Genomic DNA, 25,004 nt, shown 5'->3' with positions numbered 1-25,004 from the left:
ACCCTCACTATGCATTTGGGTCTAACCGGTATAGCCAGCATTTCCCCCGCCATCTGATCCAACTCACCACCAGGTGGTGATCAGTTAACAGTTCAGCTCCTCTCTTCACTCAAGTGTCCAAAATGCACATCCAATGATACAATTACAAAGTCAATCATTGAACTGTGGCCGGTGTGCTCTGGTGCCAGGTGAACTTATGAACACCCTAAAGTTCGAACATGGTGTTTGTTATGGATAAACTATGGTTAGTGTATAAGTCCAATAACATCGCACTGGTCGGGAAGAGATCAGGCAGGCCATTCCTCCTAATTACACCCTTCAAAGTTTCACTGTTGTTACCCACGTGAGCATTAACCCCCCCCCCACCACCACCACAATAGAACTATACAGTCCCCAGAGAGGGTGCCATCCAGCACCCCATCCGAGGTCTCCAAGGAGGCTGGATACTCTGAACTGGTGTTTGGTGCATAAGCACAGACAACAGTCAGAGTCCATCACCATGTATTTGTTATTTGGGTGTGTCTAAACTAGTGGTCACATATAGCAAACAATCCACCGATATCCCAGAAAGCCGGTTAACATGACGGAAACCTGCAGAGCACAAAGAGAACATGCAAACTCCACAAACAGCGGGGGTAGGATTTAAAGCTGCCCTTGATGATGAAAACCTTTATTGCTGTTGCAATACACCATGTCACTAGTCACAAGTACCAGCGAAAAACTGGCCATCAACCCGACCATACATATACAAACATCACATTATAGGGGGTAGACAGGTCTGGAAGATATAGGAAGAAGAACAGAGAAAACAGAATTACATGAGGAGAGAGGAGGAGAATAAAAAAACAGCCCCCAGACTGTACTCCAGTAGGGAGTATAATGTAGGAACAGAAAAAAATACCTCAGCAACATAAGCACATAGTCACTACACCTTACAACATAAAAAGTCGTGACTTGCAACAGGGGAGGGAAATGGGGAGATGGAGGTTGTCCAGCATAGACAAACAGCCATTCGGTCCTGCAGCCATCTGGTCACAGACCCGCCTGTTCACAGACCTGCCTGTTCACGCTGGGGGTATGAAGTGGCGAGGCCGTGGGAGGGGGGGAGGGTGCGGTGAGTGCGTATCTGTACATATGTATATACACTCACCTAAAGGATTATTAGGAACACCATACTAATACGGTGTTTCACCCCCTTTCGCCTTCAGAACTGCCTTAATTCTACATGGCATTGATTCAACAAGATGCTGAAAGCATTCTTTAGAAATGTTGGCCCATATTGATAGGATAGCATCTTGCAGTTGATGGAGATTTGTGGGATGCACATCCAGGGCACGAAGCTCCCGTTCCACCACATCCCAAAGATGCTCTATTGGGTTGAGATCTGGTGACTGTGGGGGCCATTGTAGTACAGTGAACTCATTGTCATGTTCAAGAAACCAATTTGAAATGATTCGAGCTTTGTGACATGGTGCATTATCCTGCTGGAAGTAGCCATCAGAGGATGGGTACATGGTGGTCATAAAGGGATGGACATGGTCAGAAACAATGCTCAGGTAGGCCATGGCATTTAAACGATGCCCAATTGGCACTAAGGGGCCTAAAGTGTGCCAAGAAAACATCCCCCATACCATTACACCACCACCACCAGCCTGCACAGTGGTAACAAGGCATGATGGATCCATGTTCTCATTCTGTTTACGCCAAATTCTGACTCTACCATTGGAATGTCTCAACAGAAATCGAGACTCATCAGACCAGGCAACATTTTTCCAGTCTTCAACTGTCCAATTTTGGTGAGCTCGTGCAAATTGTAGCCTCTTTTTCCTATTTGTAGTGGAGATGAGTGGTACCCGGTGGGGTCTTCTGCTGTTGTAGCCCATCCGCCTCAAGGTTGTGCGTGTTGTGGCTTCACAAATGCTTTGCTGCATACTGTACCTCGGTTGTAACGAGTGGTTATTTCAGTCAAAGTTGCTCTTCTATCAGCTTGAATCAGTCGGCCCATTCTCCTCTGACCTCTAGCATCAACAAGGCATTTTCGCCCACAGGACTGCCGCATACTGGATGTTTTTCCCTTTGCACACCATTCTTTGTAAACCCTAGAAATGGTTGTGCGTGAAAATCCCAGTAACTGAGCAGATTGTGAAATACACGTACTCAGACCGGCCCGTCTGGCACCAACAACCATGCCACGCTCAAAATTGCTTAAATCACCTTTCTTTCCCATTCTGACATTCAGTTTGGAGTTCAGGAGATTGTCTTGACCAGGACCACACCCCTAAATGCATTGAAGCAACTGCCATGTGATTGGTTGATTAGATAATTGCATTAATGAGAAATTGAACAGGTGTTCCTAATAATCCTTTAAGTGAGTGTATGTGTGTGTGTATCCAGGTGTCCCCCTCCTGGAGCCGACACCTTATCGTGGTGGAGGGGTTTGCGTGTTCCAGTGATCCCAGGAGCTAAGTTGCCCGGGGCTTTATGCCCCTGGTAGGGTCACCCAAGGCAAACAGGTCCGGGGTGAGGAACCAGACAAAGTTCGGCTCAAAAGACCCCATATGATGAAAAAGATTTTGGAAACACGTTTTCCCTTGCCCGGACGCGGGTCACCGGGGCCCCCCCCTGGAGCCAGGCCTGGGGTTGGGGCTCGATGGCGAGCGCCTGGTGGCCAGGCCTATACCCATGGGGCCTGGTCGGGCACAGCCCGAACAAGGCACGTGGGTCCCCCTTCCAATGGGCTCACCACCCGTAGGAGGGGCCATAGGGGTCGGGTGCATTGTGAGCTGGGCAGTGGCCAAAGGCGGGGACCTTGGCGGTCCGATCCTCGGCTGCAGAAGCTAGCTCTTGGGACATGGAATGTCACCTCTCTGATGGGGAAGGAGCCTGAGCTGGTGCGCGAGGTTGTGAAATTCCGGCTAGATATAGTCGGGCTCACCTCGACGCACGGCTTGGGCTCTGGAACCAGTCTCCTTGAAGGGGGTTGGACCCTTTTCCACTCTGGAGTTGCCTGCGGGGAGAGGCGCCGAGCGGGGGTGGGCATACTTATTGCCCCCTGGCTGGGCGCCTGTACATTGGGGTTTACCGCGGTGGACAAGAGGGTAGCCTCCCTTCGCCTTCGGGTGGGGGGACGGGTTCTGACTGTTGTTTGCGCTTATGCGCCGAGCGGCAGTTCAGAGTACCCACCCTTTTTAGAGTCTCTGGAAGGGGTGTTGGAGAGCATTCCTTCTGGGGACTCTCTTGTTCTGCTAGGGGACTTCAATGCTCACGTGGGCAATGACAGTGAGACCTGGAGTGGCGTGATTGGGAGGAACGGCCCCCCCGATCTGAACCCGAGTGGTGTTCTGTTGTTGGACTTCTGCGCTCGCCACGGATTGTCCATAATGAACACCATGTTCAGGCATAAGGGTGTTCATATGTGCACTTGGCACCAGGACACCCTAGGCCGCAGTTCGATGATCGACTTTGTAGTCGTGTCGTCGGACTTGCGGCCGCATGTCTTGGACACTCGGGTGAAGAGAGGGGCGGAGCTGTCAACTGATCACTACCTGGTGGTGGGTTGGCTCCGCTGGTGGGGGAGGAAGCCGGCCAGGCCTGGCAGGCCCAAGCGTATAGTGAGGGTCTGCTGGGAACGTCTGGCTGAATCCCCTGTCAGGAGGAGTTTCAACTCCTACCTCCGGCAGAACTTTTCCCATGTCCCGGGGGAGGCGGGGGACATTGAGTCCGAATGGGCCATGTTCCGTGCCTCCATTGTGGAGGCGGCTGACCGGAGCTGTGGCCGTAAGGTAGTCGGTGCCTGTCGCGGCGGCAATCCGCGAACCCGCTGGTGGACACCAGTGGTGAGGGATGCCGTCAAGCTGAAGAAGGAGTCCTATCGGGCCTATTTAGCCTGTGGGACTCCAGAGGCAGCTGACGGGTACCGGCAGGCCAAGCGGGATGCGGCTTCGGCGGTCGCTGAGGCAAAAACTCGGGTTTGGGAGGAGTTTGGTGAGGCCATGGAAAACGACTTCCGGACGGCTTCGAGGCGATTCTGGTCCACCATCCGGCGGCTCTGGGTGGGAAAGCGGTGCAACATCAACACTGTTTATGGTGGGGATGGGGTGCTGCTGACCTCAACCCGGGACGTTTTGGGTCGGTGGAAGGAATACTTCGAAGACCTCCTCAATCCCACCGACACGCCTTCCGATGTGGAAGCAGAGTATGGGGACTTGGGTGTGGACTCCCCTATCTCGGGGGCGGAGGTCGCTGAGGTGGTTAAAAAGCTCCTCGGTGGCCGAGCCCCGGGGGTGGATGAGATCCGCCCAGAGTTCCTGAAGGCTCTGGATGCTGTAGGGCAGTCTTGGTTGACACGCATCTGCAGCATCGCGTGGACATCGGGGGCAGTGCCTCTGGACTGGCAGACCGGGGTGGTGGTCCCCCTCTTCAAGAAAGGGGACCAGAGGGTGTGCTCCAACTATAGGGGGATCACACTCCTCAGCCTCCCTGGTAAGGTCTATTCGGGGGTTCTGGAGAGGAGGGTCCGCCGGATTGTCGAACCTCGGATTCAGGAGGAGCAGTGTGGTTTTCGCCCCGGCCGTGGAACAGTGGACCAGCTCTATACTCTCCGCAGGGTTCTGGAGGGTTCATGGGAGTTTGCCCAACCAGTCTACATTTGTTTTGTGGACTTGGAGAAGGCATTCGACCGTGTCCCTCGGGCAGTCCTGTGGGGGGTGCTCCGGGAGTATGGGGTGCCGGGCTTCCTTTTAAGGGCTGTTCGGTCCCTGTATGACCGGTGCCAGAGTCTGGTCCGCATGAGCGGCAATAAGTCGGACTTGTTTCCGGTGAGGGTTGGACTCCGTCAGGGCTGTCCTTTGTCACCGATTCTGTTCATAACTTTTATGGACAGAATTTCTAGGCGCAGCCAGGGCGTTGAGGGTGTCCGGTTTGGTGACCTCAGGATTAGGTCTCTGCTTTTTGCAGATGATGTGGTCCTGTTGGCCTCATCAGACCGTGACCTTCGGCTCTCGCTGGGACAGTTCGCAGCCGAGTGTGAAGCGGCTGGGATGAGAATCAGCACCTCCAAATCCGAGACCATGGTCCTCAGCCGGAAAAGGGTAGAATGCTCTCTCCGGGTCGGGGATGGGATCCTTCCCCAAGTGGAGGAGTTTAAGTATCTCGGGGTCTTGTTCACGAGTGGGGGGACGATGGAGCGGGAGGTCGACAGGCGGATCGGTGCGGCGTCCGCAGTGATGCGGGCGCTGCATCGGTCTGTCATGGTGAAGAAGGAGCTGAGCCAAAAGGCGAAGCTCTCGATTTACCAGTCGATCTACGTTCCTACCCTCACCTATGGTCACGAGCTGTGGGTAGTGACCGAAAGAACGAGATCGCGAGTGCAAGCGGCCGAAATGAGTTTCCTCCGCAGGGTGGCTGGGCTCTCCCTTAGACATAGGGTGAGGAGCTCGGTCATTCGGGAGGGACTCAGAGTAGAGCCACTGCTCCTCCGCATTGAGAGGAGTCAGATGAGGTGGCTCGGGCATCTGATTAGGATGCCTCCTGGGCGCCTCCCTGGTGAGGTGATCCGGGTATGTCCCACTGGGAGGAGGCCCCGGGGAAGACCCAGGACACGCTGGAGGGACTATGTCTCTCGGCTGGCCTGGGAACGCCTCGGGATTCCCCCAGAGGAGCTGGAGGAAGTGGCCGGGGAGAGGGAAGTCTGGGTTTCCCTGCTGAGACTGCTGCCCCCGCGACCCGACCTCGGATAAGCGGGAGAAAATGGATGGATGGATGGATGGATGGATATCCAGGTGTCCTTGGGATTGGGGGAGAGGAATGCAAGAGAGTCTCACTGCCTTGTTCTTCCGGGGGAGTTGTTAATTCAGCAGCGGCCTTGTCCGATGCCAATGCTGATTAGGGGGGAGCCCAATCAGATAGGATAGGGTTGTTTGGGTTTTCAGGTGAGAAGCTGTAATTTCGCAGCTCCTCTAATGTCCACGCTGGTCTCCGACATCCAAAACTCTTTGCAAAGCCGTGAGCTTCTCCGTGATGTTATCCGATTTGCGCTCAATAGTCACAGTGATGTTATCCAATTTGCAATCTATAGTCACCAGGGCAATGCCTAATCCAATCAGCATAAGGCCTGTAATCATGGTTCCGAATAGGTAGATATATTTGATGTCCTCCACGGAAAGAGCTACCAGACACACGACCCTCCACTTCTCCCATCCGTCCATCGTGTAGCCAGCTGTGTACGTTCCTGCAGGACAGTCAGGTTCCCCCGAACCTGAGCTTCTCGTTGAGAAGATGGTGTCAATTGTGTTGATCAAATCCATGATTTTTCACAGGCATCAGTGCTGCATGGCTAATGCTCATTCACACCTAAGTATGGTTGTAATGATATATCGAATTTCGCAATAAAAAAAATGACTCGGGACTGTGATGATATCTGGCAGTATATTACATAGTTATTTCGCTAGTACAACTGAGTTATATTATCTGTCGAATATTGCACTGTTTTTGTTTGAATACCAGAGGGCGCAATCATACTAAAATTACAGACGTTCTGCTGAGTTTTCTTACAAGATTCAGCTGCTGAAATAATATATTATCTTTATTATTTTATAAAAGGACTGCTACTTCTGACTGCTGCAAATGATTAGTTGTTTAGATAAGTGCATGAATAAGCAATGTACAGGCGTGGGCCTTGAACTAGCAGCATTCCCATCACAGGCACAGTAGCTTAACCTGCTGAGCCACATACCACCCCTTGAATTGTACACCACTCACCATGTTAGGGAAGATGAAGCTAAAATTTCTTTCAGAAAGAACAACCTTAAGGCAAAGACCAGAAATAATGGATTGTGCTCAGGACATTCCAGCTCTGTGGAGTACTGCAGAGCATCTTTAACTTGAGCCTCAGTTTGAAGAAGGTGCAGGTACTGTGGAAACATCCTGTCTAGTTCCTGAACTGCATGTCCCAGTGCTCCATCTGATTACAGATCAGTGGCACATAACAGGAAGACCTTTGAGAGACCTGGTTATGTCATCATTTGATCCCCCTCAGTTCGCCAGTGAGGTCCCAGATTAGTGTGGATAATGCCATCATCTGCCTGCTACATTGTACCTGCTCCCACTGGGACAGGCCAGGAGGTACTATGAGGACCATGTTCTTGAGGCCTTCAAAACCCTTGAGCCAGTCCTGCTTGGGAGTAAACTGTCAGTCATGAAAGTGGAAGCTCCCCTGGTGGTCTGGATCACATCTGACCAGATATCTGCAGTACATTCTTCTGCAGGATGGTGTGTCTGGGAATGGGTTGAGCAGCATTGGAGCTCCTCAGAGGACAGTTGTGTCTCTCTTTCTCTTCACCCTTTACACCACTGACTACAAGCTAAACACAGAGTCTTGCCATATGCAGAAATGTTCTGCAGGAGTCGGTTGTATCAGGCATAGAGACATAGAGTACAAAAGGGTGGTGTACAACTTTGTTGACTGATGTGACAGGAACCACCTCCAACTGAACATTGGGAAGACAAAAGAGTTGGTAGTGGACAGGAGAACATCAAGGTCTCCAGTTACCTCCCTGTCCATTTGGAGTGATGTGGTAGAGACTGTACAGAACTATAAATACCTGGGTGTCCAGCTTAACAGCAAACTGGATTGATCAAAAACTGCACTGCCCTCTACGAGAAGGGCCAGAGCAGGTTATCTTTCCTACGAGGGCTCAGGTCCATCAGAGTCTGCAACACAATGCTGCAGATTTTCTAGGAGTCAGTGGTAGCCAGCGCCTTCTTCTGCACCATTGTGTTCTGGGGCAGCAGGGTGAAGGTGGCAGATGCCAACAGACTCAACAAATGATCAGAAGGGCTATTGATACTTGGTGAAGAGGAGGATGCTGTCCAGACTTTGCTCGATTATGGACAATTTTGTCACCTGCTTCATAGTGTTGTGGTTAGACAGAAGAGCACTTTCAGCTGCAGACTGATCAACATAAAAAGCACTACAGAACGCCTATAGAAATCAATCCTTCCAGCGGACACAATTGGTACATCAATCATCCAGGACGTGAAATAATATCTACAATAGTACCTTCACATTTATCAATATCTATTTATTATATTTCAAGTTCAATATTTACCATACTTACTATTATAATCACCAACCTACTTCTTTATCATCTCTAGATGTCATTTTTATACAAAGATTGTTGCATGTGGTTCTGTCTCTTTTTGTCTTGCATGGTTGTGTAATGGGCAGTGTAACAAAAAAAATCCTTCAGGATAATAAAAGTATTCTGATTCTGATTGATTCTGATTCATTTATTGAGATCAAAGGGGTTCTTAGTACATTGCCTAATAAGAACCAGGATCATCTCAAGCCACTCAATTCACAGCACATAGATATAATCAGTTGATTATAAAAAGCAGGGGGCTATATAGTGAATTTGAAGACGGTAACCATCAGATGACTAAATTAATGTCTTCTGTGACATATAATGTCCATCCATCCATCCATCCATCTGTTTATCCAATCAGACTCTCATAAATCACAAGGCCTCAAACCACGGTCCAAGCAAAAGAATCTTAGATGTTATATACATGAGACTCAGGCTTGCTACAATCATGCAGTAAAACTAAAGGGAACATTTGAAATAAAAGAATTGATAACGGTGATGTTTTGCATATGAAGATGTGCTGTGCTGCCTATGTGGAAATTCTGAATGCTTCCTAAGATGAGCCCTGTAGTGCAATTTTGTAGAAGCAGCCTAAATGCTGAGCAGAGGCACCATCTAGTCTAAGGTCCGTAGATTTGGTTTATAGCTTTATTGGTTTATAGCTTTATGGGTGCAGGTTTATATACCAAGAGAGCTTCCACTGTTAAATACAGTTAAGTACCTAAATGAGAATTATTCACTGAAATTGGGATAAATAAATAAGTCAATTTAGGAAACTGGAACTGGTGAAACAATATACTACTTTAAAAACCAGAAAACCAAAACAAGATTAGGATGGAGAAAATCAAGTGTTCAAGAACAGAAAAAAACATGATGAACATGATTACAAACATCTAAAATGTTCTCTTGACAAATCTTGCTTGATGTGCCTAATATGGGAATTTGAGCTCGAGAAGGTATCTGATCCGGCACTGACTTTCCTTGTAGATGAGATATTCGCTGTTGTCAAAGTAACTGTTTTTAAACTCTGGCTGGTCTAGTGGTGCACCCTGAGGAACCGTCACACTCTTGCCATCAAGGGTGATAGAGATATCCTTGGAGGCATCTGGAATGTAGGAGAATCTTCATGAAGTTCATAAACAGATTTATTTGTAAAGTGGGTCAGATGTCTTATGCTAATTTGTTCTTATATAAATTAACATGGAATGAAAAATACCCATCTGACTATGCTTTCAGGATCTGAATATAAACAACTTCAGTTGAGCTTCAGATCAGCACAAGTGCAACTATATTATAGTAACCTAGATTTGGAAAATGTCCTCTGTGAGAACCAGCATTTGGATGCCTGTGCCAATAATATGTGATGTAATTACACTGTCCGGCCAAAAAAAAAGTCACCATTTGAATTTTGCATTAGACTGCCTTTAGCTTTGATTATGGCGTACATTTTTCATGGCATTGTTTCCATAAGTTTATGCAACTATCTCTGCATTTACTTTCATCCATATTTGCTGCCATTTCTCACTGAGATCTTGTATTGACAAAGTGAGTTGAATCACTCCATGAAGTCGTCTTCAACACATCTCAAAGATTTTCAATGGGGTTAAGGTCAAGACTCTGTGCCGGCCAATTCATGTGTGAAAATGATTCCTCATGCTACTGAACCAATCTTTGAAAATTCGAGCCTGATGAATCGTGGCTTTCTTGCCCTGGAATATGCCCATGACATCAGGAAAGAAAAAATCCATTCATGATGGATGGAGGAGTAACCTGGCCAGTCAGTAGATTCAGGTACTCAGCTGACTTCACTGTATTGCTGAATAAAGTTGCTGAGCTGTAATAATGGCTTTTTAAATATTTGCCGATTTAAATTCAAATGGTGACTTTTTTTTTGGCCGGCCAGTGTATAATACCTCAGGATCAGTGATAATCTGACAATGTATTCAGCAGAGAGTAGAATTTTCACTACAAGGCAATTGAGCTAGTGCAGTAAAAAAAAAAGTGATCTGAAATGCATTTTTTTACTAAGCAGTGGGCTAGTGCTCACTTTTTTGTACACGCCCTTCATCTCAATGGCTATGTGATTGGGCGCAAAAATTGGGTGTGCAAATTTCATTTTCAGCCTTGCGCGTGGCCAAAGTCAGCCGGAACCACATACCTGGCTCCATTCTTCCACGAGCCACCACGCTGTCATATCTAGCAGGGGGGCATGTGAGCCTGGAGTTATCCTGCTGGATGGTGTGCTCCCTCCCCAGACACACCTCATTGAGGAACATCACTCCAGTGCCTCTGGAAGGACGGACTTGGGCAGAAACACCACAGCTGTTACTTAAACACTTAAAAAATGGAAAATGCACAGCGGCTCACTCTGCTCACCGTAGCACGCAGACTTTCTGTTCTCTGATGCGAAGTAGATCCCCCTGCCGACGCGGCCCCCGGACTGGGGCATAATCCGCAGGCCGCTTTTCAGGATGGCTGCCACCACGGCCACGTTGGTGCCGTGCCATAGGAGGCGCCGGTTCCCCAGCGCATCGTGTTCTTGGAATCGCTCCGCCTCAATAAGGCAGCACATTGCATGACATCATTAAAAGCAGAATCTTTGGTCTTATAGTCATATCAAGCATAATACAGAAATTCTGTACCTTCTAAGGCTCATTTCCACAAAATGCCACATTCAGTAATAATAATCTTTTTCATTACCTCCTTGTCTCTGTCTACTTTCCAGACATCAATCAGTTGTAAGAGGTTTGATTCGCCTGTTGACATCAAGTATGTTTCAATTATCTGAAAAGAATAGTACATGTCTATTAATTTTTATACAAAGCCTTTCCCAATCAGTGACAGATCCTGGCAAGGACAACTGCCCAAGATGGCATCTTCTGAGGAGGCGCTGACCATGGGTGTTAAACCTGGAGAAGCTTGGAGTTTAACTGCTGCTCTTCCCAATACAATTGTCCCAAAGTGCAAGAAGAATCAATTACTGACATACAATAGTCTGAGACAACAATAGTAAAAATCAATAGTGAATGAAAAACACTGTAGAGTTTAAAAGTCATTTAAAAGAAATAAAATAATGCATTATGGTACCTTATATTCCTTGGTATCTTTTCCCAGTAGACTGAGGTTACAGTTGAGTGACAAATAATTCTGGTCAGCTGGGTGAGGGACATCCTCTACTGCCTCTTCCTTGGCTTTCTCAGTCTCAGCCTTGAGACCCTGAGCAATTTCAATATCTGCCAAAACCTACAGGATGTAACATAAGGGATAAAAGGTCTGTTTTCTGAAATAGTGACGATAGATAATGAAATTGTAGAAGCAGTCCTAAGAATGACTGTAGGCACACTAAATAATACAGCCACCTGAAAGATCAACAATGCTGACGTTCTATCTCACCAGCAGCATTTCTTTCTTCTTCTCCAAAATGTCAGAGGTATCGATGACAGGAGGCTTCTGTCGGCCAAAGTTGTGTGGGATGATTGTATAGAATTTTGAGGACAGCTCTTCCATGACAGTCTTCCTGCTCTTTTTCTTCAAGGCCTCTTCCAGCTCTTCCAGAACCTCAAACCCTTTGGCAATCTGTGCTTTGCTCAGCTTCCCAAGAGGCATCTTCTTTATGTCTGTGAACCAGGGCCGATGAGCATGCTTTATCAGTGCCATTGTTGATTCATAACATAACAAAACAGAGCGTACGGTATACTATGAACTTAGAACTTAAATTTTTGCCAGCTCTGTTAAAATTTCAAGGACATAAAACAAAATATTATACAGCACACAAATTTCTCCAGAATCTATTACTAGTGATGGGGATGAAAATAGGTATATCAAGTCTGATTCAAGACCAAGACTTTGTGGAGATCAAGCCCAGAAAAAAGTGTGTGTGTGTGTGTGTGAGAGAGCGTGCGTATGCCTGTGTGTGTGTGAGCGTGCGTATGCGTGTGTGTGTGTGTGCGAGCGGGTTTACCTATCCTTATGGGGACATAATGTCCCCATAACGTGATAAATATCCGTTTTTTTCCCTTATGGGGACCGGTTTCCTGGTCCCCATAAGGGAAAACTCTATTTTATAAAAATCGGTGACTGCTATGAAAAAACTAAAAATGCAAAAACTATTGTATTGTATTTTGTTAGGTTACTTATGGTTATGGTTAGGGCAGGGTAGGGGTTAAGGTTGTCATAGTTAGCGTTAGCATTTTTTCCATTGAAATGAATGAGCGGTCCCCATAAGGATATGTTTATATGTTTACCCTACATGTGTGTGTGTGTGTGTGTGTGTGTGTTTGTTTGTTTGTTTGTGTGTGTGCGCGCGCACGCCTAGCGATGGCACCCTGTCCTGGGTTATTCCCTGTCTTGTGCCCAAAGCTTCCAGGATAATGTCTGGACCTAATGTCATAGAAAATGGATGGATGGACCGACGGATAAAATAATGGGATAACACTGATATAAAAAAAATGATGTGGATCAGTGCCACCCTGTGTCGTCAGAGCAGCACTAGTCCTTCTCAGAGTAAGGTCATACACGTCCTGAATTGTGTGTAATGGTAAATGCATCTTTCTTGTAGTAGACAAGCCTCTGGAACTATGAGGAATGAAGATGGAAATCTACTTCACACTATGTTCAAAGAAGTTTGGATCTGGTAAATGGGCAGGTCATAGAAGACATTTGAATTCATCCTTGTATTAATGAACCAACTCCTGAATTTGTTTTGCCATGTGTACAGAAACATCAAGAAGAAATTGTATTTGCTTATAAAGTTTGCAGTTTGTACAATATAATGTCCTGGTCCTGAAAAATGTTCCTTATTTATTTGTGTTGTGTGGGATCAAGTCAGCTTCTTTACTTTTACTGTCTTTTATTTAGGGCACTAGAATTGATAATGTTCATCTATAAATCCGTATTTGGACTGTTCATTACAGAGCCTCAGGGGGCATGGAGCCTCATCTAGCAGTAGAGGACTCAAGACAGAGGTACAGCCTGAATCGGATGCCAATCCATCGCAGGGCACAAAGTTATCTTTTGGGGGAAAATGTACAGTACTGCACAAAAATTTTAGACAATCAGAAGAAATGTTTAAAGCTATTTATCTGGGTATACTTACTGTAAGTGCACTTTTGCTCAGAAAAAAAAAAACAAAACAAAAAAAGTAGTGCATGCTCCCCAATCTGACCTGACCTTATAAAAACTAATAAGAGTTTCTTCTGTTCTCCAAAAAGTTAATGAAATCTAGCTGGAGGGCTAGATGAACACTGCTTCAGTTCCTAAATCTCTCCTCAGGAGCATTTATTTATTACATTTCACTGCCAGCTCACTTAATTAATTAATTTAATTACTTAAAAAAGTCAATGAGATATTGATTAGCCACATGAGGTATGCTAGGGATCGAGTCAAAAATACCTTGGTGTAATGCATGGTTGCTACAAATACTGGGGTGATTTTAGCAGAAGTTTTGAAATTGCTAAGCTAACACACTTTGACAGGAATAACAGCATAGATTTTCACCAACATGAAGAGCATTAAAATATAATTTTCTTTTGCTGCCTAAGACTTTTGTATATTACTGTATATCACATTCTGATTATTTACAGCTCAATAAAATGAAAGGCACAGACTCAACCGGGAAGATGTCCATCTCAAGCTTAGGTTACATCGAATGAATTAAGTAATTAGTAGACATACACACCTAAGTTCATGCACTCCATAGCTTCTGTGAACATGTCATTGCTGAAGATCAGCTCAATGAGTCTCTGCGTGGACTTGTCCAAGGTACATGGTAGAATGTTCTTTACGACCCTCCCACCGGCCTCATCCACCACGTCCATCTACAAAAGGGACATGGACAGTATCACTACTCAATGAAGCACCATGTGTTTTTGTACAGGTCTGACAGGAAGGCCTACTTGTGTAGGTCACTATAAAGGGGAGTTCCACTGAAACTCACTTATCTGGCTAATCATACTTCCCTTTTTTTGGATATTTAATCTGCAGGGACACAACAGAAAGACAGTCCTGTGTCTTGAACTGATATATTTATTGTTTCCTTCCCTGCAGTGTATATTATAGGCAGTGCTCGAGAGCTTCATAACATTTGGTAATAATATAGATATGTACTGTAAGGATTCATGGGAAACTGTTAAAATGAAAAACCTCTAAATCATTAATATCACTATTCCCTATTTTATTAATATTTTAAACTGGCACTACATGCTTTCAGCTACAGACATCAAAGACACTCAGACATAAATATAGTATATTTGTTAAGAGTTATGGGGCTAATTACAGAGATGAGTTCTGAATACATGCACCACCCAGTGGGTAGTGGTGGCTTAATGGTTAGGGAAGTGCTTTTGTAATTGAAAGGTTGCTGGTTTGAATCCCAGACTAGCAAGGTACCACCCCCATGCACTGCTCCTTGGGTGCTGAATTAGCTGCCCTTTGCTATGTCATGTATGGGTTAAATGCAGAGGACACATTATGTTGTTGTGTGCTGTGGTATGGCAATTAATTACTTCACCCATCAGCTTGAAATTTGTGAGGCACTGTAACACAGGTAACACTGTTTATACATGCATGATAACATCTGGTGATAATCTAAAGGCAGCATTACATCACATTTGGGTAAAATTCACATGAGGGTAACTACTACAATATTTCTACTAAGTTATACTGTAGATGAGAGATTTCTCACCTTCACCTCCGCATCCTGGTCTCCATCCACTTCAATCAGCGTGTATTTCCCTGGGTGAGAGACAAACCTTTCCCTGTCACCCCACTTGTTTTTTGTCTTGTCTTTAAACTTCTTCTCAAATATTTCAATAGCTTCTTTAGGACTGGAGAATCCACCGAAAGCTGCGGAGGCGCCGATCTCTCCCTAAAGGAACGTGAAGAGAAATCTCAAGCCTCTGGCCAAAATCAGTGCTCACTCTCACAGGCTTACAAAGGCGATAGCCTCCAAACACAATGTACTCAAGGGTGTCACATTTAAAATCAGCTGAAGTGGATCAATGTTGAGTGGACTTACCACTCTGCCCCACCTTGTCCAACAATAGAATTCTCCATGTCCCGTTTGTAAAACTTGAATAACATAAAATTTGTTGTTGTTCTGGCCAATGTTGGTTTGATTAAGCATGCAGTCATAGTCTCCATATACCTGGTGGGTGGAAAAAATATGAAACCTAACCCACAAAAATCAAATGCAATACAGGGTCACTTCTGTCTGTCACTCTATTTCCATCATTTCATCTACCCACCCATTTTTTAGCTGCTTAACTAATACAAACAAAATGTCTCTGAATTACAACATGTATAACAAAACGTGATACAATGATTCATGATACTGTACATGCTTTTTGACTACTTTTAGTCAATGTGTAGTAGGGTGTTCACAATATGAATGAAATAAATTTAAATTTATCATCTAATTTCTATTACGGGAGATTTTGAGATAGGTCTGCCAGATCATATGTCTGTAAGCAATGGACACATATCAAATAGCACACAGGTATGAGATGTGAACCCTCAACAATGTTCCCTGTCAGCCACCAGTGTTAGTATTATGATGATGATTATGAAAGTCATTTTATTCAGACACACTAAAACAATGTGTGGTGGATTCATTTGGTCAAATCAAATCATATTTTAACATCACTTACATATATTTATTTAGATGTCTTTCCAATAGGGAAGAAAAGCCCCAGTAACACTGGGAGAGGTTATACCCATGCATACTTTGGACTCCCCCACACAACTGTTAACACTACACCTTGCTGAGTGCACTGCTGCTATTTCCTGATCATTGTTCTCAACTGTGAGTCATCAACTATCTGGCTGTTTAAACCCCAATGTCTTCCCTTTAGTTGTTAAGTCTTTTGTTTAGCGTTCAGTCCCGGCAATAGGTGTGGGCTAGAATTCTTTTATGTATTTACTTTATTTAGCTAAAGTTTTTTTTCCCCCTCAAAGCAATGGACATGTGAGGCAAATAGCACATTACAAACATGTGTGCTTTTAAAGAGTTGAGTAGGCATAAGTGCAGCTAGGCTGAGCTTCCAATAAATTGCCTTATGGTTCTGGATTATCCTTTAATAATTTGTTTGTCATTAATCATCATGGGTTTTGGAATTAAACAACATTCTGGATTATTATTCTTTGGAGCCTGTACTGTGTTATAAAAAGACTCAAACTCAATTCAAAGAACTGGGGATGAATTCAAACCTACAACCACGTTATGGTGGTGAGACAAGAAGTGTAAGGCACCTTGATGCTCTGAATCTTAAGACATTCACATAAATATGGAGAAATGACACTGAGTAAAAACCCTAATAAAATGTAATATGCCATATACACACATATTCCTCAAAAGCTACAAACATGTAGCTGAAAAGCAGTAAACAGATAGAAACACATCAGTTTCTTAGAGTGATAAGAAGCAATGATTGATTATTTGATTTACTGATTGATGGAATGATTGATTTGTGCGGGAATATTGTGGACCAGTGGACTAACCTGGGCTGACATGTGCTCACGTTCAAAATGCGTATCTGCCTTTCTCTGGCTCTTCTCCTGTGGTGCTGCTGCCATTAGGGCCTCCTTGGCTGTCCTAAAAGCATCCTTTGGTGCGCTGGACTCCTCCTTCACCTTCTTTCCACCTGCTTTTGTGGCTGAGGCTGCCTTTCTCTTTGGTGCCATTTCTCAAGAGTTCTTCTCCTTGTAAAACTACACACAGTATTTATTATTGTTAATATATAGCCACCTGTCACTCATGCCTATACACAGGTGATTCCTAAAGTATTGCTTTTAAAAGGGTTCATTATAAAATAATTCCAACAAAGGCTATAGTGATCTTGTAATAAAACAGATTAAAATCCCAGAATCAGATGATGACCTCTCCTATTTATATGTTTATATATACATCTTTTTATATATATTTATTACACACTCTGCCAGGCTGATGTTGAGCAAAATAATGCAACGCAATTTCGTTCTGTTGTGCACTAACCCGTGTATCTCTGAATGACAATAAAGTAACTATTCTATTCTATTCTATTCTATTCTATTCTATTCTATGTCTGTGTTCTTTAGAAACTTATGGAATCTTTTACTTAATTTAATATAAACTTAATTTATCATTGGAAACTGTTATATTCTATAGCGAATACTGTGCCCATTATTATTATTGTTTTGTAGTTTACAGTTTCAATAATTTACAGTACAGATATGAGGCCACAAACAATGTAAGGCGTTGTAGTATAAGGAGGGCAATGACTACAATCTGTCTAGATCTGCTCTCCTTCCATCTTACTTCTAGAAGTCTTCTAGAAACCTTAAATACATCGATATCCCTGATGTAAAACATCATTCGAACGGATTCGTAAAAGCCTATTGGTATAATAGCTTCAAAATAAACGCAGTGAAACCTCTGTTTATATTTCGCTTTATTCTTCCTGATTGAAATGACAGATGAACTGGCCAATAATGGGCAAATTGAAAAAAGCCCGATGGTAAAAAACACATATCACACATATAAGCAACAAATCAAAGGTAATATTCTTGAGAAGAGATTGATAATGCATTTAATTACCTTAAGTTTGTAGAATCAATGACTTCAGAAAACTGCAACTATAGCAGTGCGCAGTTACCTCGCTGAAATCATGTGTGTGTTGTCATCGCTGTCACTGTCCCTACCCCGTTTGCAGCGCGCATGTGCACCATTTTCGCGCATGCACCACAATGTATTTTATGTCCCGGTACCGTTTACTTTGATTGTGTGTTTATCCATTTCAGTTAACGGTGATGCAGGGACGTCCTTAAGTGAATTAACAACTAACTAAGCAAACCACAAACTGTAAAGGCCGCCATATTCAGGGTTACCAGCTTCGGTCAGCCGGTCAAGTGAGATTTTTAATTCGAGATGAGTCTGCACACACATGCACACGCATTTACAAGTACGTAACAGATTTATAATTGTAAACAGTCTGTAGTGTGTTCAAACTACCCCATTTATCGCCCCCCATCCATCATAACCGCTTATCCCGGTCGCAGTTCAGTTCTTACTCAACATGACTGAAACAGTTTACTGATACAGACAATATATTTTACAGGTAGGCATTTACACTGCAGCAAATAAAATACACAGTAATATGGCACATGGAGTAGAGTATAACTTCTATTTGAAGATTTGGTGCCCCAGTCAACTCCAGCATTTAACTTCGATTAACTGCTGTTGTCTTTTTAGTTGTCTTACACTTTTCATGTTTTTTTTGATGATAATTATCTGAGCATTTAGCAAGACATACTACTTTATATATTATAATATACCATAATAATAACGATAACAAAAATAATAAAGTAGTTATGCAAAATGGATGCAAGCGTAATTAAGTAATTCTCTGTGGAACTGAAATTTCCGCAGTATGTTTCTCCGTTTTAATTCTTGATACACATACTTCCGGTTTAGAGCCGTCTCACCCAATTACATTTCAACAATTCTAGTTTCCGGCTGAGCGTTCAATAGAAATATTCGATACGTTAAGAAGGTGGGCTTCCAGTGCTTACGCGAACATTTTTACAGCATATTAGAATCATTTATCTCGTGTGGGCGTGGTTAGACCTTCGCACGTGGGAAAGGTTGCTTGTGCGATAAGCACATCCTGATTCGGTTAGTGTAATGAGAATTTGGTAGGAATATCTAAGTATTATTTGAAGTGGTATTATACAGTATGTCGTCTTTCTTTATAAAAAAAAAGGGGAACACCAAAGTTTCTCGAACAGATGAAGAGTCTGGCAGGAAAAGAAAGGTGGGTTCGAATGTTCAGCTTTTCCATTTTATCTTGCTTTGAATGTCGGGTTTTTCATGTAGCTTTTCGCCACATGTTGAACCACGTTTAGATATAAAGTTTGACAGGAACATCTTTAGATTTTTAACTAATTGTCAGCCGAAGTTCAGTCACAGTTATGGTGTTTTCAGGGTGATGGTGATGCTAAAATTAAAGGAACCCTAAGGAAACTTAAATCCAGAAGGCTGAACGAAGAAATCTCAAGTGATTCAGAAACAGAAAGGTAAGCTGATACCAAACAGGCTTTTTACTTTATCAAAGTAGACTCTTTTTTTTTCTCTAAATGTGGTCTTTATTGCGTTTATTTTATTGTTTTTTTTTATAGTCCACAAGTCAGTAAGAAAAAAGACGTTGAGGAGGAACGGTTCGATGAGACCGCTCAGGAAAAGAAGCTCCGTCTGGCCAAACTTTACCTCGACCAACTACGGGAAGAGGGTGAGCAAACATGTGGAATGACTTTGCATTTCTGCCATACAGTATGTTTTTCATGTGTGGGATCGCGAAAATTAAGACGGCAATTTATGCACAGTAACAACACATGGCTTTCAGGTGGTGACGCTAACAGTCTCTGTAGTCTCATATTAAAGGTCACTGCAAAAGACAAATTTATTCACACTATTAATACAGAAGTAGTCTGTTTCCATTTATTAAACTAAACTTGCTCACGAACAGCCCCATAACAAAACATTTTATTTTTCAGAGGAGAAGGCAGCTGAAGACAAGTCTTACGAGGCAGCTGTGATTGCTGGAAGACTTCAGGAGGAAGTGGTAATTTCCATCACTATACAGTCCTTAACAGAGAAACACCTGTCATTTTTAAATTGCTCATGGACAAACAAGTTATGTCATTCCTTTCCTTTAGCTTGAACAGAAAGGAAAACTTCAGCGGTTCGTTGCAAGAAATGTAAGTCCTATGAGGTTTGCTTGTATGTATATGTTTTTGGTGTTTTTGTAGGGAAGACTGATCGTTGCTTTTTGTGATGTTTTGCAGTACCTGGTTCCAGATCCTGTTGACTTTCGTCTTTTAAGAGGCCATAAGCTTCCGGTTACCTGCCTGGTTATTTCACCAGATGACAAGTTCATCTTCTCTGCGTCCAAGGACTGTTCAATTATCAAATGTCAGTTACTGTCAAGCAAAGTGCTGTCTTTTCTACCTTGATTTTGTAGATGCTTATAGACACTTTAATATCCATGAATATTCATAGATGCTTTATTATAGAGGCCTGTATTGTACTTGAGTGCTTGTTGCTTAGTTAAAATGGCCTCTGTTTGTGCTCTGATCTTGTCATGCATTCTTGGCTGTTCAAATTGTGTTTTATTAATACAGGGGATGTAATGAGTGGTCAGAAATTACACACTGTACCTGGAGGAAGGAAGGGGACTGAGGATCGCCATGTGGGCCATACTGCTCACATCCTCTGCATGGCAATATCATCCGATGGCAAATACCTGGTGAGGCTGCACACTTACCTCAGTGTTAGACTCCTCTAGCCAAAATGACAGATGCAGTTTGAAGTGTTTTTATTAGCAGCTGAAAATAATAAATGCACTGGCACATTTGTAGTACTTTGCCTGCAAATTTGAAATTTACACAGGAAGTTGGAGTGTAATACAGTACTTGTATAAAAAAAAAAAATCAAGAAATTTTGCAAGGAATTCAATTCAGTCATTTCATATGTAAATATTTTTGCAGGCTACTGGTGACATGAATAAGTTGATCATGATTTGGGATGGAGCGACATGTAAACACCTCCAGAAGTTAACGGGGCACAGAGATGCTATTTCGGTGAGCTTTCAGACTGGTCTTTTGTTTGCAATTTAGAGTTTAGCAGCCTGTTTGATGGTCTTTGCCTGTGTTTTATGTCCAGGGACTCTCCTTTAGGAAGGGCACTCATGACTTGTATAGTGCATCTAAGGACCGAGCAATCAAGGTGTGGAATGTGGATGAGAATGCATATGTAGAAACACTGTAAGTATTGTCATGTTAGAAAAGTCCTTGAAGTAGCGCGTTTACCATTCTGATTGGATAGCCTGACCCCCATAATATATAAAAACTGGCTGTGAGTCTGCATCAGCAAAGAGTGATCTGAGTTTCCCTCTCTAGTTTTGGTCACCAGGATGCGATCACGGGCTTGGACAGCCTGGGCCGGGAGCGGTGCGTGACGGCGGGGGGCCGAGACGGCACTGTCCGGGTGTGGAAGATTGCAGAGGAGTCGCAGCTGGTGTTCCACGGCCATGAGTGCGTGAGACTGTCAGTCTGAGAGTGACAGCCGCTTCTCCTATGTGAAGAGTGGAGCAAAGGGCTGGTCTCGTCACACCTGGACTAAAAGCGTTATCTGATAAACAATAACATTTCTTCTGTTTCTAAATGTACCTTAACGCTGTGGCTGTGCCTTTGACTGTTTACTTCTTGTATATTAATGTAGATGTGTTACAATGCGTTATATAATAACACCGCATTATATAATCACTTAACAAAATGTAACAAATTTATAGACTATTATAATTTTATATTGCAACCCTACTGATGATGATGATGATGTTATCGTCATTCAATTTGTTGCATCTTGCCGAGTTATTACATAATGCTATAAGAGCTACAAGATGCTAGATGAAGGCAGGGAATCGCTCTGCTTTGAGTTCTGGCCTTGCCTGCTGTGCAATCTAAACGTGCAGGTTTGATACTTAACACTTAACCATTTGCATTAAGCCCGTTTGTTATAGAGTCTGTGTCCTTATGTGGATTTCGGATTTTTTTAAATCTACATCCATCTCTGATTGTCTTTTGTATTGTGCATTTTCAGCCGTTTCAAATCACAGTGATGGCAAAAGGATTTTTTTTTATTTTTTATGCTTTAGAGGTTCCATTGACTGCATCCAACTCATAAATGAAGAACATATGATAACAGGAGCAGATGATGGGTAAGCAGGATCACTGAGTGCCTGTGGTGATGATGATGATGATGATGATGGGTAAGCAGGATCACTGAGTGCCTGTGGTGATGATGGTGGCGATTCGGCTTACCTATAATCACCTTGTACACATGTGGTGTCAATGATTGTAGTAGCGCTGGTGATTATGGGTAAGCCGTGTGCACACACGGGATGGTGGTGATGGTGATTAAGCCTGATCACCGTGTGTGCATGTGATAATGATGATGATGGTTGTGCTGTGGATGATGGGTAAGCTGCGTGCACACATGCTCCCTGCCTTTCGTTCATGACGACGATGAGCTGCACTGGGACTGATGGCTGGCCTCCTTCCCCAGGTCTTTGGCCTTATGGAGCGTCAACAAAAAAAAGCCGCTTTGTACAGTGAAGCAGGTGCATGGTGTCCATGGAGACAGTGGCCTGGAGCAGCCCCATTGGATCTGTGCTGTGGCTGCTCTGCACAACACTGATCTGGTGGCCTCAGGTACGAGCCGCCCTACTGCTCTTGGAGTGACATGCTGTGTCACTTCTTCATTTATTAATTTCTGCACCGTCATGGTTTTTTAATTCATAAAATCTGTAGTGATTGGGTCTGGAAGTGAGGCCAGCCCAGTGAGCGTTTAGGGCACAGCTGACGGCAGCGGGTCGGGCCTGGATATTTAGGGATTTAGGGATTAGATCTAATCCCACTGAGGTGGGACTGTGCTGCAGTCCAGCACAAAATAACTGCATTCAGGCTCCTTTGAATCTCATTGATACGGTTTTGTGAACAGTAATCTGTAATTGGTTTAGTATTTTTCTGAATGATTCTTCTATATTACACATGGTCTTATTTGCTGGATCATGAGGATATCACTGTATGTATGTTGCTGTCTGATCTGGAGACGTCAGACTGGCTGCAGATCAGTTTCTGCCGCTGTGAGCTTGAGCGTGGTGGCTAACCATGCTGTAATTGCACAGGTTCCCATGATTCCCAGGTGCGGCTGTGGCAGTGTGGCGACGGCTACCGTAACCTGCAGGCTCTCTTCAGCATTCCTGTGGTAGGCCCCCCCCCTCTCTCTCACTCATCAGCCCTGCTAACTGGAATGAGAGGCTTTCTCCATGGAATAAATCAGGAGTTGTCCTACCAGTTAGGTGCTGTTAAGGTGTGATAAGGATACTTTATCAACTCTGTCCATCTACCGTGAGTACATTGACAGGTGCCTAGATCCTAGCCAGAGAGCATAAGGCCTAACTCAGGGGTCTGTCTTAGATGGGATGCTAGTCCATCACTGGGAAAATACATTCAGGCATTGTAGGTGATTTAGAGAAGTTTGATTGTCCAGAGAGGGGACAGGTGCATGGGGGAAACAAACAGCAGTGCAGCAGAAGAATAAATAATACATAAGGAATAAAAAGGTCATGTAATATCCTCCTGAGACCCCACCCATTAATTTATGTCCATTGTAGTTTACATTTTGTTTTTGCATCTTTTCACTGATGTAAGGAAACATATTTATTCCTGTTGTACACTAAAGAGGGCATGCTGTGAAATTAAAAATAAAAACACATTTGAAAAAATTTCCTCCAAAGACATAGAAAATCACAATTAACCTAAAACTGAAGGACACTTTTTTCCTTGGGTCTCAGGAGGATTTGGGGATAAGGAGGTAACACTTGGGCTAAGTGGAATACAGGAGGTAATCTGTACGATTTAAAAAGAAAAAAGCCAAATTCCCCACACACAGCAGATTTGTTACCGACTCAAAGCCTCCATCCTGCAGATTTGCTGTGATAGGGCTGCCCACTGGGCCTCAAGATACACCCTTAAATGTGCTAAATGCCAAACCTTTCCAGTACAATGCCAGACAGTGTGAAACCCCAGCAGAGCCCTGCTGAGGACAGAACAGGGGGGGAGTAAATGTTTGCACACCATGTTCAGTCTGCCATCTTTCATCTGGCAGGAAGGTTTCGTGAACAGTCTGAAATTTTCAAACTCTGGAAATTTTCTGGTGGCTGGAGTTGGCCAGGAACACAGGTAAATATGTACCTTTATAATTACTGTGTGCAAGCAATATCAGCATTAAATTACTACAATGGAAGGAAGGCAAAGGTGGCAGTGAGTGAAGGATTTTCTTTGTCATTATCAAATAGATTCAATGACATGTTAGGATGGATTTTCCCATGCATCTGGTTGCTCTGAGTATCAGTAATTTGTGCCTGAATGATGGAGTTATGCAAAATGAAAAAGTATGCAGAATTTTTTTTTAAAATATGCACTTCAGAAGACACTTTGACAGAGAAGAGATTTGTCATTATCCATCTTGACAAACCTGTACACAGTATAAGAATTTATGTTGTATGAAATTAGCAGTAGATCTGTAAGTAATTCTTGCTGCATTGTGTTTGATAGTTTATTGATATTTTACATTGTAATACCACCCTCTCCAGAGACAACATTTAAAATGCCCTTGTTTGAGAAACATGTGGCACTTGTAGTCAATTGTATGCTATTGGAAGATTGGACAGTAGGTGGCAGTGTCACCTGAGCTTTTTCTCTGGAGCAGCCTATACAAAACTGATTTAGGGAATGTTTTGTTTTTTTTTTCTTTTTTCGGCCACTGTTAACAAGCTCTCTGTGTGACAGGCTGGGCAGATGGTGGAGAATTAAGGAAGCAAAAAATGGAATTTATATCATTCCACTGAAGAAACAAGACTCAGGCAAATGATGGGAAAAACATGTATGAATATAAAAGCTTCAGCAGGCTGACATGTTAACTGTACACTTTTTATTGATTAAATAACTTGAATTGCTATAATTTGTGCCGTGCATCTGTTGCATATACACACTGATGAGGAAAAACATTATGACCACCCCCACGTAAAGCAAATAATGTTGTCTAGCTAGTGAAAAGGGGGCCTGTCAAGGTCTGGGATATATTAGACAGTTGGCTAACCTTCAGTACTCTTAGTTGACATGATGAATACAGAAATAGGCAAAGATAAAGATCTGAGTGACTTTGACAAGGGTCAAATCATGGGTGGATGACTGGGTCAGGCTTGTGAGGTTCTCATGGTCTGCCATGGTGAGTACATCAGTGAGTGGTCCGAGGAAAATGAAAAA

General features: G+C 43.6%; 2 protein-coding genes across 2 annotated transcripts; one reads left to right on the top strand and one right to left on the bottom strand.

The window, feature by feature from the left end:
• Positions 1 to 8,274: 8,274 nt before the first annotated feature.
• Positions 8,275 to 17,866, bottom strand: parp3 (poly (ADP-ribose) polymerase family, member 3). Its single transcript, XM_023796573.2, has 11 exons — positions 17,716 to 17,866; positions 16,641 to 16,850; positions 15,160 to 15,288; positions 14,827 to 15,009; positions 13,822 to 13,960; positions 11,538 to 11,761; positions 11,232 to 11,387; positions 10,845 to 10,928; positions 10,521 to 10,698; positions 10,303 to 10,446; positions 8,275 to 9,249 (listed from the first exon to the last, which is right to left on the bottom strand). The coding sequence occupies exons 2-11, from the start codon at positions 16,821 to 16,823 to the stop codon at positions 9,074 to 9,076; spliced, it is 1,596 nt and encodes a 531-aa protein (XP_023652341.1). The 5' UTR covers positions 16,824 to 16,850; positions 17,716 to 17,866; the 3' UTR covers positions 8,275 to 9,073.
• Positions 17,867 to 18,689: 823 nt separating this feature from the next.
• rrp9 (ribosomal RNA processing 9, U3 small nucleolar RNA binding protein) lies at positions 18,690 to 24,699 on the top strand. The gene is made up of 15 exons (XM_023796805.2): positions 18,690 to 18,931; positions 19,102 to 19,193; positions 19,296 to 19,405; positions 19,671 to 19,738; positions 19,833 to 19,874; positions 19,962 to 20,088; positions 20,298 to 20,422; positions 20,664 to 20,756; positions 20,839 to 20,939; positions 21,075 to 21,209; positions 21,830 to 21,892; positions 22,240 to 22,385; positions 22,862 to 22,941; positions 23,845 to 23,918; positions 24,528 to 24,699. Exons 1-15 carry the CDS (start codon positions 18,854 to 18,856, stop codon positions 24,607 to 24,609), a joined length of 1,416 nt encoding a protein of 471 aa, XP_023652573.1. The 5' UTR covers positions 18,690 to 18,853; the 3' UTR covers positions 24,610 to 24,699.
• The last annotated feature ends 305 nt before the right edge of the window (positions 24,700 to 25,004 follow it).

This window comes from Paramormyrops kingsleyae, chromosome 8, assembly GCF_048594095.1.
Source record: "Paramormyrops kingsleyae isolate MSU_618 chromosome 8, PKINGS_0.4, whole genome shotgun sequence".
Classification (NCBI taxonomy): Eukaryota; Metazoa; Chordata; class Actinopteri; order Osteoglossiformes; family Mormyridae; genus Paramormyrops; species Paramormyrops kingsleyae.
Note: the sequence above shows the minus strand (reverse complement) of the source record. Positions and strands in the feature narration are given on the sequence as shown.

Bases quoted from the DNA above. Each gene is read 5' to 3' on its own strand.
- parp3 (XM_023796573.2), bottom strand. From the start codon at position 16,823: ATGGCACCAAAGAGAAAGGCAGCCTCAGCCACAAAAGCAGGTGGAAAG. The intron at 15,010-15,159 runs GTAAGTCCACTC...ACGTTCCTTTAG, and splicing joins GGACAAGGTGGGGCAGAGTG to GGAGAGATCGGCGCCTCCGC. The intron at 13,961-14,826 runs GTGAGAAATCTC...TCCCTTTTGTAG, and splicing joins ACCAGGATGCGGAGGTGAAG to ATGGACGTGGTGGATGAGGC.
- rrp9 (XM_023796805.2), top strand. From the start codon at position 18,854: ATGTCGTCTTTCTTTATAAAAAAAAAGGGGAACACCAAAGTTTCTCGA. The intron at 20,757-20,838 runs GTGAGCTTTCAG...TTTTATGTCCAG, and splicing joins GGCACAGAGATGCTATTTCG to GGACTCTCCTTTAGGAAGGG. The intron at 21,210-21,829 runs GTGCGTGAGACT...TTTATGCTTTAG, and splicing joins CTGGTGTTCCACGGCCATGA to AGGTTCCATTGACTGCATCC.